Below are 12,320 nucleotides of genomic sequence, written 5' to 3'. Positions count from 1 at the left end.
CAGACCCTCAATTCTCATCCGCATGCTCCCTGAAGGCTTGCCGGCCCTAGCCCCATTCCAGGGATTAGATGAAAAGATGGCAAGCCCCAGGATTCCTTTAACGGAATTCCTTTTCCGCAGCAACCATGGAGGGGCAGGCCCAGCCTATCCTAACCCCTCCTCCACCAATTTATAACCAATGCCTAACTGCAACCTTACAAGTTGTGACGATTTGCTACGCAGTAGGCAAAAACCAAATGGCCCAGCCAATCAGCCAGATGGACAAAATTCCTACAAGGCCCCTGCCCCAATGGCAGACGACCCCATGACAGGCATAGCAAGGTCAATGCAACAACCCCTTACTCAAGGGCGGGTGGGCGGGTGATCCGTTGCACGCAGCAAAGAGAAAGCTCCAGGCTGCGTGCAGAGTATTTAAACATTTTACCCCTCCCACCAAAATTGCAACATAACTTTTACCCCAGCAACCCAGTGAACCAATCACTGCCCCAGGCCATCTTTAGAGACCCTGCCTGGTAACAGAGGGGTGGCTCAGCAGACCCCACCGCAACACGTGCTCTCCATGAAGGAGAACACGCTTTCCCAAATGCATGTGACTATCCTAAATCGCAGAAATAAACAAATCGATAGCGATAATATCCATGTTTACGAGATGCATCTTAAATTGTCAGCATCCTCATTTGCATATCAACAGTTAAAAGATTTCTGATCTTTAGTGTACCATTTATAAAGCTCATCTGACTGCACATATCATAAAGTCATCTTTTAGTGGAAATGCACTGCAATGCACAGTGTTGTTTTCCCAAGCTACCTATGTCACATTGAGTCCTTTCCTCCCATAACATGGTTGTCCTAGTTTAGGTTACCCTAGTTTAGCACATGGTATGCTGTGTCCAATAGATTATCTCATTGTCTTTTTGGCAGTCTGGTTGGCTTGCTATGATTCTATGCTTTGGAACCAACTGCCCAAGCTACAATCTGTTCATGTATAAAACATTGCTTATGAAACTCAAAACATCAGTTATTTGAATGGTGAGTCAATGGACACTTAAACTCATTAGATCATTAAACATTGACCAATGTGCGTGGTCATAGCTGCCCAACATCTTGGCTGAATGAGATGTTTGTCTCATGGTAGCGTATGAAAAAGGGTGCAGGTCCAGATCCTTGTAACAGAGGACCTAAGGCTGGCCTACATGCATATTTTTCAGTTCCTTAAAAGGAGTGCAACTTATAATATGGTCTTTCTTTTCTTTTCTTTTATAGATGAAGATGAATGTAAGCTGAGCCGCTGTCATCCGGATGCTTACTGCTATAACACACAAGGGTCCTTCAGCTGCCAGTGTAAGGCAGGTTATCGTGGGGATGGTTTCCAGTGTGTGACAGGAGGTAAATAAATGTTATTTTCTAAAAATCCTAATAGAAGCAATCTGTTGAAAGACAGTATGGTGGAATGCCATAAAATGAACAGAAGTTGTTTAACAACTGTGTACTCTGATTTTAAAAAAACCTGAATTATTTGATCAAGCAGTGATTATTTAATATGGCGCTTTCCATAGTTTATCAAGATTCCCTTTTTACTTTAAGACTTTTTACAGTTAAATCCTTTATATGTCAACTCAGAAATAAGGCCTATTGAATTTAATGAGATATATTCTGAAGTGAGTATAGGATTCTGGCTTTTTTTCTGAGTTAAATATCTCCTTTGTCAGCTTATGATTTTAGCTAATACATACTGAAATTTTGTGTAAGGAGCACTAAGAGCTATGTAATCTAATCCGATCAGTTGGTGCAATAGAAAATATTCCTTGCTACTTATAAGACTATCACATTCATTCCAGAAAGATGAGTGTTCTCTCTTCCATTTTGCTATTTGTTTTGCTGAAAAATGCTATCTTTCCTCTACTGTGAACTTGTTTGGAAGTAATGCTGTAATTTTACTTTGCATTGTTTTGCTAATTATGTTAGATTTCCTTTTGGGTTGTAACTTCATTATTTTGAATTAAGATTGTGTTATCATATGGATTTCCTTCTCTGAATGAGGAGCCAGGGGCGTAAATCAGAATAGGGCATTAGGTTTTGGTTTTGTTTGCATTGTGTTGTGCATATTTATAATTGGTCTGCAAATCAATAAATCAATAAATAAAGCACATCACTGCTCGAAGGATCATGCCTGGAACATGGGGTGCTGGATGTTGAATTTTGGAGAAAGAGACAATGTCCTTTTTCATGTGAGAGGTAAGTATAGATAGAAAGGAAAGAGGTGATTTCAAGGGAAGAGAGAGGATGCTTTCCCCCCTAATTCCTATCCCTTTCTGACAGATGAAAGTTGTGATATGTAGTGGTAGACAAATAGCCCGCAGCATGTGCGTAATAATAATCTAGCAGAGCAATCCATACACCCATAATGGGAATGTTATTTCTTGGTCCAATACAAGGATACAAAACAAAGTTGGCCATAAGTAATTAGGTTTGAGGAATTCAGATAAAATTAGGTTCTATTCTTCGCTATGCAAATTTTCACTTCTTTGGAATGTCAAGAGCAGTCTTATAAACAGACAGTCCTATATTAGAGTACCTATAATCAGATATAAGGTGATTTCTACAGGTGGAATGCAACAGCTGGTATGTTGCCAGTGCCCAAATTAAGCTTGAACATGGCACTGTCACAGAATCAGTCCTATGGAGTACTCCGTTGGTAAGAATTTCTGTCAGCTGCTCATTGATGCTCTGGACGCTGAGGATGGGAAAGAGAGACCCTATTTTGGCCCTATTTTCACAGCAGCCTAACAGCTTTTCTATCCCAGTAGAAGAAAGAAAGCCTGTTCCTGTCTCTTTCAACATGTTTGGGTTTTGAAGTTAAGGAATAGAACATAGTGTTTCATCTGGGAAGAGCCATCCAACTTCGCCTTGCTAACTATTTACTACAGTGGTACCTCTGGTTAAGAACTTAATTCGTTCCGGAGGTCCATTCTTAACCTGAAACTGTTCTTAACCTGAGGTACCACTTTAGCTAATGGGGCCTCCCACCATGGCCGCACTGCCACCGCACGATTTCTGTTCTCATCCTGAAGCATAGTTCTTAACCCGAGGGACTATTTCTGGGTTAGTGCAGTCTGTAACCTGAAGCGTCTGTAACGTGAAGCATCTGTAACCTGAGGTACCACTGTATTTTGCTGCAGTCATAAATGTCACTGAAGCTATTGTGGGCCTATGAGACTATATGTTCTACAGCGTCTGTGTTGTCAACACACACACACACACACACACACACACACACACACACACACACACACACTTCATATATTCAGGTACCACTTTCAGCATCTCTAAATTTAAGCTAGGGAATTTTATTCTGCAAATACAGTACTGCAATAGTTTTTACACAGCAAATCTGCTCCTTGAAGTAGCTGTGGAAGTTGCCTGCAATTTTACATACGTTCATCACATAGCCGGCTTGTTAGCAATAGAGTTCCTGGTGTAAGCAGCAGCATTCCAGCAGCTACGAAGAATGTCTGTACTTCATTATTCCCTCACGCTCCATTGTTTCATTACAAAAAGAAACAGATGTCCAAAACTTGTCACCCCTTCATCTCCCGTAGATTGTGTTTACCAAACAGAAACAAACCCAGACTCTCTGGCTAGGGACTATGACCAATAAAAATTATTCACTGAAATTGTTAATGTGGGTAATCTAGTTCACATGGGAAATGTACTGGTGGCAAAAGTCCGTACAGTGGTGCCCCGCAAGACGAATGCCTCGCAAGACGGAAAACTCGCTAGACGAAAGAGTTTTCCGTTTTGGAAGTGCTTCGCAAAACGAATCTCCTATGGGCTTGCTTCGCAAGACAAAAATGTCTTGCGAGTTCCTGCGGGTTTTCCCCCCTTCCCCCCCTTTTTCTAAGCCACTAAGCCGCTTATCAGCTGATCCGATAAGCCGCTAAAAGCCACTAATAGCGCTAATCCGCTAATCCGTCAATGGGCTTGCTTCGCAAGACGAAAAAACCGCTAGACGAAGAGAATCACAGAACGGATTCTTTTCGTCTTGCGAGGCACCACTGTATCCTGTTTGTAGCACTCCATGACCGAAGCAGCATTAAATGGATTTCACTAACAGCCTCCTAATGGTGAGGTGTTAATCTGCCTTTCTTTGAAACCACATAGGAGCATCACCTAAAACACAAAAGACTTTTTGGGGTAACCTTCAGCTACCTGATCACAGGTGGTGGTGGGGAATAGACTGGATTGGTGCACACATTGTGGACATGTGTGTAGCATATGGTGGCTGAACTTGGCAGTTGTGCCCATACCATAGCAAAATATAAACAGTAAAATCCCGTGGTAGCATTAAAGTTGTCCTGTATACATGGCAAGTCACTTCAGAGAACCTGCTTACCATGTGATGACAGCTAGAGAATGGAGTGTTTTTTAAATGCCATCTGTGTAGTGGTTGTTGCATGTCCCTGTCCCACTGTTTGTTTAAAACATTTGCTACAGCCTTAGTAAATGCATTGTGGCTTAGATTTTGGCTTGCCTAAACAATGGGATGAATCCTGCCCCTCCTGCTCCAGCAGCTTCTAAAATCAGTATTCTGACGTTTTACTTTCTAGCACCATTTCAACTGTTACTGATTATACAATAACAAAGCTGGAGCTTTTCCAGTTCACAAGGCCTGCAGTAACCCAAGAAACCACATTAATGGATACAGCACATTTTAGGAGCCCTTTCTACGGCTCTGAAGTGCTTCTGGGCTGCCCTTGTGCTTGCTCTAACATTCTACAGAGGGTCGCATGTGGCTCTCCTGCCCCACACCAGGCTCATTTCTGCTAAACCATTGGTGGTACAAAGGACAAGAATTGAAAATGTCATTGGGTGTGCAACTGTCTTACTGACACTTAGGATTAGATGCAAGGGGACAGAGAGGTTATAATGCTGTGCTGGTGCAGGTTGGCTGCACATTTGCAACTGTCTGCGTAACTGTGGTTGCAGAAAAGCAGCATTTGCAGCTGGGTCTTCATTGCCTGACTTGGTTATCCAGACAGCTGTGTTATAAAGTTTCTGTGCACCTACAGTGCTTGCACAGTGTTAAGTGAGAAACCACCTCCCACAACTTTTTGAAAATGGATAGGAGTTCATCTCCCTGCACCTGATCACTCCAAAGTTCTGGCCAGCTGTTGGCGAACCATCTTAACTGCCATTTCTAATGCAACCTCTATGAGCTCCACTCCACCTTTCAGAACTCAGGGGCAGCAAATTTGGCTAATATATGTTGGCTAGAATCACTTGTATGTAGAACATCATAGAAATGAGATGTAAGATTCACCTTTTTTCTTTTTGTTTTGTTTTCTTATTTACAGAACAAGAAAAGACAAAATGTCAGCGTGAACAAGAACAAAGTGTGGCTTTTGGTCCAAGAGGAGCCAGGCCAGTTGGCTTCTTTGTTCCTCAGTGTGATGTCTATGGGAATTATTTGCCAACTCAATGCCACTCCAGCACTGGATATTGCTGGTGTGTAGACCGAGATGGGAATGAGATTGATGGTACCAGAAGTGGTCCAGGGATTCGACCTCCATGTAAGTTACGTTGCACCTAAGCCATTAAGCTACTGCAACAATTTTCCTCATTCAGATGCTGTTTTATTGGGCTCATAATTCAGACATATGCCTCTCATACAGTCCTGTTCCATTGTTTCATATGTGCTTATGCTGATATGCTGTTCTTGCTATTAAGCCATGTTCAAAGTGGTGACATAATGAAGCAAGCAATAGCTCTTATAGCCTCCTAAATAAATCAAAAAATGTTTCTAGCCTGCTTGCCCACAGTATGACTCTGTTAGTCATGTTGGTTCCCCCCTGCCCCCCCAAAAGGGCAGCAAGCCAGAGCTATCGGCAGTGACTTGCAAATTATATGGTGATATTCATAAGCAGAAATGATGTTTATATAATTAATAGTGTGGCATTCCTGTAATGTGTTCCATATGGAGGCACCTTTTAGAGAGTACCCAAACTACAACTGATCCACAGTACAGTTACTAGGTACTGATTGTTTTAGGATGCACGAAGCACATAATACCAGTTGTGCAATATTGTCACTGGCTTCCAGGCCCAGTGGCCCTCAAATTATGCTGACACTGGGCCTGTCCTTTCTGGTTTTATTAATATGTAAGTTAGAACCATGGACAATAAGGGAAATAATTTCAATATTTGGTGGTGTAACATGAGCAGCAGGAATGAGACGCAGCCCTAAAGGAAAGTAATATAGAAGTCTCTGCCTTATAATTGGTTGTTCTTTATACCCATAAAACATGATCCTGGTAAGGCTAAGCACTTCTAAAACCTCATCAGTTTCATTGAAAGAGACGTGCAGTATAATTCTGTACACCTTTATTCATAAGCAAGTGCATAGATGTCAGTGCGTTTCAGGGCTGGCCCAATATATTTTGGCACCTGAGGCAAACCATAAAATGACACCTCCCCACGAGAGATGCATCCCTTGGAGGCCAGATCTGATGCCCCTTTGGATCCTGCAGCCTGAGGCAGCTGCCTTGCCTTGCCTCATGAGTGGGCTGACCCTGGTGAGTCCTAAGCAATGTTGCATAGGATTGCCATCTCAAGCATGTGCTTAACATTTGAAATATGTAGCACTTAGATGTGCTAAGCATTGGCGGGATTGTATCCAGTTTATATTAGCGTAATCTTGCCTTGCAGATGCAGTTTGACCTTATTGTGTTTGCGCAATCTTGACTGCCTGTGTTTTCTATCATTTGTCAACAAGGTCTGGGCACAGTTGCTCCTCCTGTTACAGTTGGACCCTCTGTAAAACCAGATACCATTCCTCTGCCTCCAGGAACACACTTACTCATTGCTCAGAGTGGAAAGATTGACCATGTCCCCCTGGATGGGAATGACATGAGGAAATCAGATGCAAAAGCTTTGCTGTATGTGCCAGTAAGTATCCCCTGAAGTTGATGTAATAATTTGCATTAGTGAAAACTGAGGATTTTAGCTGAAGAGTTATACTACAGAAAAAAATAACACTTCAAAACAATATCAGGAACAGTCACATGGCTTAATATCCTTTGGGTTTTGCTGCTGATTTTCCTTTCTTACTGATGCTTTGTTTTTATTTTTTACTTTAGATTAGGCTGCAGCTGCTGAGAAAGGGGGGGGGGATAAAGATTCTGAAATCTTGAAGCTGGGGTCACAATTCTCGTATTAACAAAGAGAGGCCCCCAAAGAAATGTGTGTTCCTGTTGCACAATATTTTTACAGCCTTCCCCGCTTCAGTGATAGCGTCTCAGGACTATTATAAACAAACTTGTACTGTATTTATAGCAAATTTTATTGGCTTTCTAAGCAAGTCAAAACTCCCATCAAACTTTCCAGTGTTTTAAACATTGTTCGACATTCTTAAATTTTAGTTGCTCATCCTGGCTGGCTATAATAGTTTATGTGGGTTTTAAACATTCTCCACTGAGCTCCCCCTTTATCTTCCTGTCCTTGATATTCTCTTCTTCCTTCTGCTGTAGATTTTATAATATATCCTGATAACTTCCTGTGCTCTGGTCAGGCTTCTATACTCTTCCATGTGTTTCTTTTCCAGCTGTTTCCTTATGCCTGACACCAGTGGGCAAGTAAGTCTGTTTCCCACTTTCCACCTTCTCTTACTGTTGAATGAAGTCCTTTGCTATGCAACGTCTCTCTAATTTTGCCACTTGTCTTTTGATTCTTGCACTTTTTTTATCCATAGTGATTTCACACTGCACATGTCCCCTGTTCATTCTTAGTATTCTAATTAGATATTCTAGTTGTATTTGTGGGTATTTCTCCCATCCTGTTGTGGGAGTTGCATATGAGAGTAGCCAAAAGATGCAAGGAAACATAGTGGAGGTTGGTGTGGTTGAATGATGCAAAGTTGTAACAGTGACAAGTTTGGATATCTTGGTATCTGAAGAAGTGTGCATGCACACGAAAGCTCATACCAAGAACTAACTTAGTTGGTCTTTAAGGTGCTACTGGAAAAAAATTTTTTATTTTAAGTTTGGATATGTAAGGACAGGAAATGACAACTGTAATCACAATGAAATCGGGGGAGGGGAAAAAATCTCTATAACATTACAATTCCTACAAGCAAAACTGAGGATAGTGAAACTAAAATAAGCTTATGCCATTATAAACATGTGCACATGATTCTGTTTGACATGTTTGTGGATGCTTTAAAAGTAAACCTGTCAGTGTCTGCCTACCGCTTGTAATTTGTGCTTATAAAACACTCAAGGCATTGACCTACCTATCCCTTATGGCAGTGGTTTTCAGCCAGTGTGCCGTGGCACCCTGGAGTGCCTTGAATGATGGTCAGGGGTGCCGTGGGCAACACTGGTCCCTCTTTCCTTCCCTCCCTCCTCTGATGCCCTCTTGGGTCTCTGCCTCCCAAAGGCTTGGACAGCTGTTCGTTACAACAGCCCTGGCTATAAGCTCCCCAAGCAAATGATGCCTCTGGGGCTGGCCAGGGGGTGCTTCCCAGGCCCCTGTGGGGGCACCTGTCTTTGGGGCAAGGGTGGCAGCTGCAGCTGCCCAGAGGACTCTCAAGGAGAGGGAAGAGGAGAGGAGGCTGAGGGAACACTCCACAAGGGAGGGTGTTTGAAAAAGGGTGAGAGGCTGCCAGCTCTGCAAGCAAGGAGTGGGGTCCTGAGCCCCACAGGGGTGCTGCAGAAAGAATGTAATTGGTCAAGGGAGCCATGGACTCAAAAAGTTTGAAAACCTCTGCCTTATGGTATACAGTGGACACTCGGGTTGCGAACGTGATCCATGCAGGATGCATGTTCGCAACCTGCAGTGTTTGCAACCCGCAACCGCGCGTCTGCGCACACGTGGATTGTGCTCCAGCACGTGCGCAAAGCATGATTTAGTGCTTCTGCACATGCACGACCCCCGAAACCTGGAAGTAACCTGTTCTGGTACTTCCGGGGCTTGGCGGGTCCATAACCTGAAAAAACACAACCTGAAGTGTCCGTAACGCAAGGTACGACTGTACTCTTAACCAGCAGCTGCTCTTGAAAGCCTCAGTCAGAGGCAACTTTCCCATCCCCGTGACCTGAGATCCTTTTTAAGTAGAGACTGAACCATGAAAAGCGTGCATTCTGTCACTGAATCACAGTCCTTCCCGTACCACTGGAAAAAATACCAATATTCATAACATGCTAGATGAAAACACATTATTTTGGATCCAAAGTATAGAGTTTGATCCAAAGAACTGAGTAGAAGGGAAATAGTTGCAAGGGCTGTTCTGCAGATGCTTGCAAGAGATTTCACCCAGTGCTATAATAGGCTAGTTCTGTACCAATTCTCTTGTTTCTGCTTGTATAAAACCTTGCACAAGTTGTGGCATAAACCTTCCAATGTCTTTGGATTTAGCTTCCCTTTTCCAGTGCAGCAACCTGGTGCAGCAGCAGCAGCAGCAGCAGCAGCGGCTCACTTGGGGCAGTGGACATGCTGTTGGACTCAAACTCTCAACCAGAATGGCCAATGGTCACAGACGTTGGGGAGTTGTAGTCCAGCGTCTGGAGGGTCGCAGATTGTTCATCACTGCTGTGCTGTGTCCATGACACAGGCTACACTTGGCTCCAGTACACAGATTATTATTTGAAGCAATCATTCTCTGCTGCTGCTTCAGATTATTTTCTGCCTGCACTGAAGGTGGGCCTGAACCATTAAATGAAATGCCCTCCCCTTTTCCATCTGCTATGATGCTCTTAGCTTTTGCTGCTTTTCTGATACCTTCTTATACTGTACCTTGAGTTTTGCCAGCTTACGTTGGATCCTTTAGGTTTGTTTTATCACTAGGCTTTAACATGCACCCTTTCCCTAAATACAATGTGCTATAATCTAGGTGTTTTGACTGATCTAATGCCTAACCGTTTCTTCTAAAGAATTGGAAACATGATATATTTTGAGACTTGTAATAGTTTCACCAACTTGCAGGATAAAGTTGTTATTGGAGTCGCTTATGATTGCTTGGAGAAGATGGTTTATTGGACAGACATAAGCAGCCCATCTATCAGCAGAGCAAGCCTGGGTGGAGGAGAGCCAGTATCCATTATAAAAACAGGTAGGAGGGTTGTGTAGATTTCTTCTTCACAATATTTTTTTTCCCAGCGGCAGGGCTCCCACAGAGAATCTTCATGGCCATACTTTCTATTGCTCTCAAGTGTTGAAAGGTATATGGGGGGGGGGAGTGTCTGAGAGTGGAGTCCTAACCCTCCCTGTTGATGGCTGAGGCACATTTAGGATGGTGTACAGATTCATCCCCACCAGTGCAGAGCAGCTTTGCTGGTGAGGTTGTGCCATGGCGGAGGCAGTGAACTCATGCTGGTTGTAGGCAGCGGCGTAGCGTGGGGGTGCAGGGGGGGCCGGCCGCACTGGGTGCAACATCTGGGGGCGCGCGCTCGCACTCACAGCTCTCTCCCCCTACCTGGCTCGGGTAGGGTTAGGGGGCGCAAATTACTTGCCTTGCCCCGGGTGCTGACAACCCAAGCTACGCCACTGGTCGTAAGGCATGGGAATTTCCAAAGTGTCAGGGTGTGCACAGGGTATCAGTTGCTTTAGATCCACAGGACCCCTGATTCCCCCAAGGTGACCAATGCCTGTGCCTCCCTTGTCTAAGGCATCACAAAAACAATGAAAAGATTCCTCCATACAGTTTCTGCATAAGGCAGAAACAGCATAAGGGAGCCCTGCTGTGCATTGACTGTAGTTGTGGATCCACTGCTCTGCTTAAAAACAAAAACCACTGCCACTTCATTTCTCATATAAGCAACCAAACCCAGGAAGTATCTTGTCCCTAGGAGCTTGCCTAGCTCTGAAACGTCAGTTGTCAATTTGGAATTACAACTCTATTAGCTGAGTTTATGGACTCCTCTTCACCCTTGCAAGTGAATTATTCATTAATTCAAGTGAACTCATTCATTTTGCTTACTTAAGCAGAGCATAATAATAGCACAGGCACTGATTATTTTATTAACATTGTCTCAGAAACAAACAATGCCCCTTACACTGCAGTTCATGTCTCCTTAAATATAAATCCTACTGAATTTAAAGGTACTTACTTTCAGGTTTGTATAGGCTCTGTAGGATTGCAGTCTCAATGGTAAAACTGCCCCTAATGTCTGTTGGTAGGTTCATTAGGTAACTTGTTTGGTATGTTACTTTAAAAAAAATACCATATTTTTCGTCCTATAGGGCGCACCGGCCCATAGGACGCACCTCGTTTTTTTGGGGGGGGGGGAAATGAATAAAAAATTTTTATTCCCCCCCCCCCGCCGCAGCTGCCGCCCCAAGCCTTGCGCACACCTGCCCGAAGCACGGGGCACCCTCCGGAGGGCTCCCCGTGCTTCGGGCGACAGGCTGCCACCCCAAGCGCGCTCGGCGGGACCTCCTGCCAGGCGCACAAGGCTTGCGGACACTCGCCGGGGCTGCAGGCTGCTGCCCGCAAGCCTTGTGAGCCCGCGGGAACTCCCGCTGGGCTTGCAGATAGCTTCCTGAAGCCTGGAGAGCGAGAGGGGTCGGTGCGCACCGATGCCTCTCGCTCTCCAGGCTTCAGCGAAAGCCTGCATTCGCCCCATAGGACGCACACACATTTCCCCTTCATTTTTGGAGGGGGAAAAGTGTGTCCTATGGGGCGAAAAATACGGTAATCTATAAGTACAAGTATGTTTTATTTAATGATGGGTTATTACAAGCAAGTATATAATATATATAGCAAAAATGCATGAACCAAATTGTTTTATTGTCACAACAGGCACTGAAACTTTAAGATACATTTTTATTCTTTGTTGCTACAATTTGTGGTGTGTTTGTGCTGATGATTTTATTTTTAATGTTAAAGTTCTGATAGTTCATAGTTGGATTGTTCTGCAAGACCATGTTTTGTCTTACGGCCCTTCCAGCTCTCATTTGGCTCTCCAGCTGTGTTGCCTGTTGAATTGTAGGACCTTTCCAAGCCCCACAGCTGCACAGACTACTCCACAGGGAGAAATGCTCCTCCATCCTGCAACCAAATAAATTGGATCTGTGTATATCTTCATAAGCCTGCCTCTTGCCAGGCTCTGAGCCTCCCAATTCCTCTCAGGCAGGCTTGTGTATTGTTATTAACAACAACAACAACAACAACAACAACAACAACAACAACAATCAACTGCAGAAAATTAGTTTTGAGCTGGGAGAAGGGATTCTAACAGCCAGTCATGTAAATTCCATATCCACATAATGTAGATTAGATGTACTTGTGGTTGATTTTCTTCCCAGGCTGGTTGACATTTTACTCTA

General features: G+C 43.8%; 1 protein-coding gene across 1 annotated transcript in view; it reads left to right on the top strand.

Moving 5' to 3' along the window:
- The window catches only part of NID1 (nidogen 1), a 54,545-nt gene that overhangs the window by 32,029 nt on the left and 10,196 nt on the right, over positions 1–12,320 (top strand). Inside the window, exons 12-15 of the mRNA XM_083496798.1 lie at positions 1,264–1,386; positions 5,355–5,570; positions 6,772–6,944; positions 9,978–10,104. Of these exons, the coding sequence (XP_083352924.1) occupies positions 1,264–1,386; positions 5,355–5,570; positions 6,772–6,944; positions 9,978–10,104 (639 nt within the window). The remainder of the gene's footprint in view (positions 1–1,263; positions 1,387–5,354; positions 5,571–6,771; positions 6,945–9,977; positions 10,105–12,320) is intronic.

The sequence above is a fragment of the Podarcis liolepis genome (genome assembly GCF_965112155.1).
Source record: "Podarcis liolepis genome assembly, chromosome: 3".
Lineage (NCBI taxonomy): Eukaryota > Metazoa > Chordata > Lepidosauria > Squamata > Lacertidae > Podarcis > Podarcis liolepis.
The sequence above is the reverse complement of the archived record's forward strand: the minus strand, read 5'-3'. Positions and strand labels throughout refer to the sequence as shown.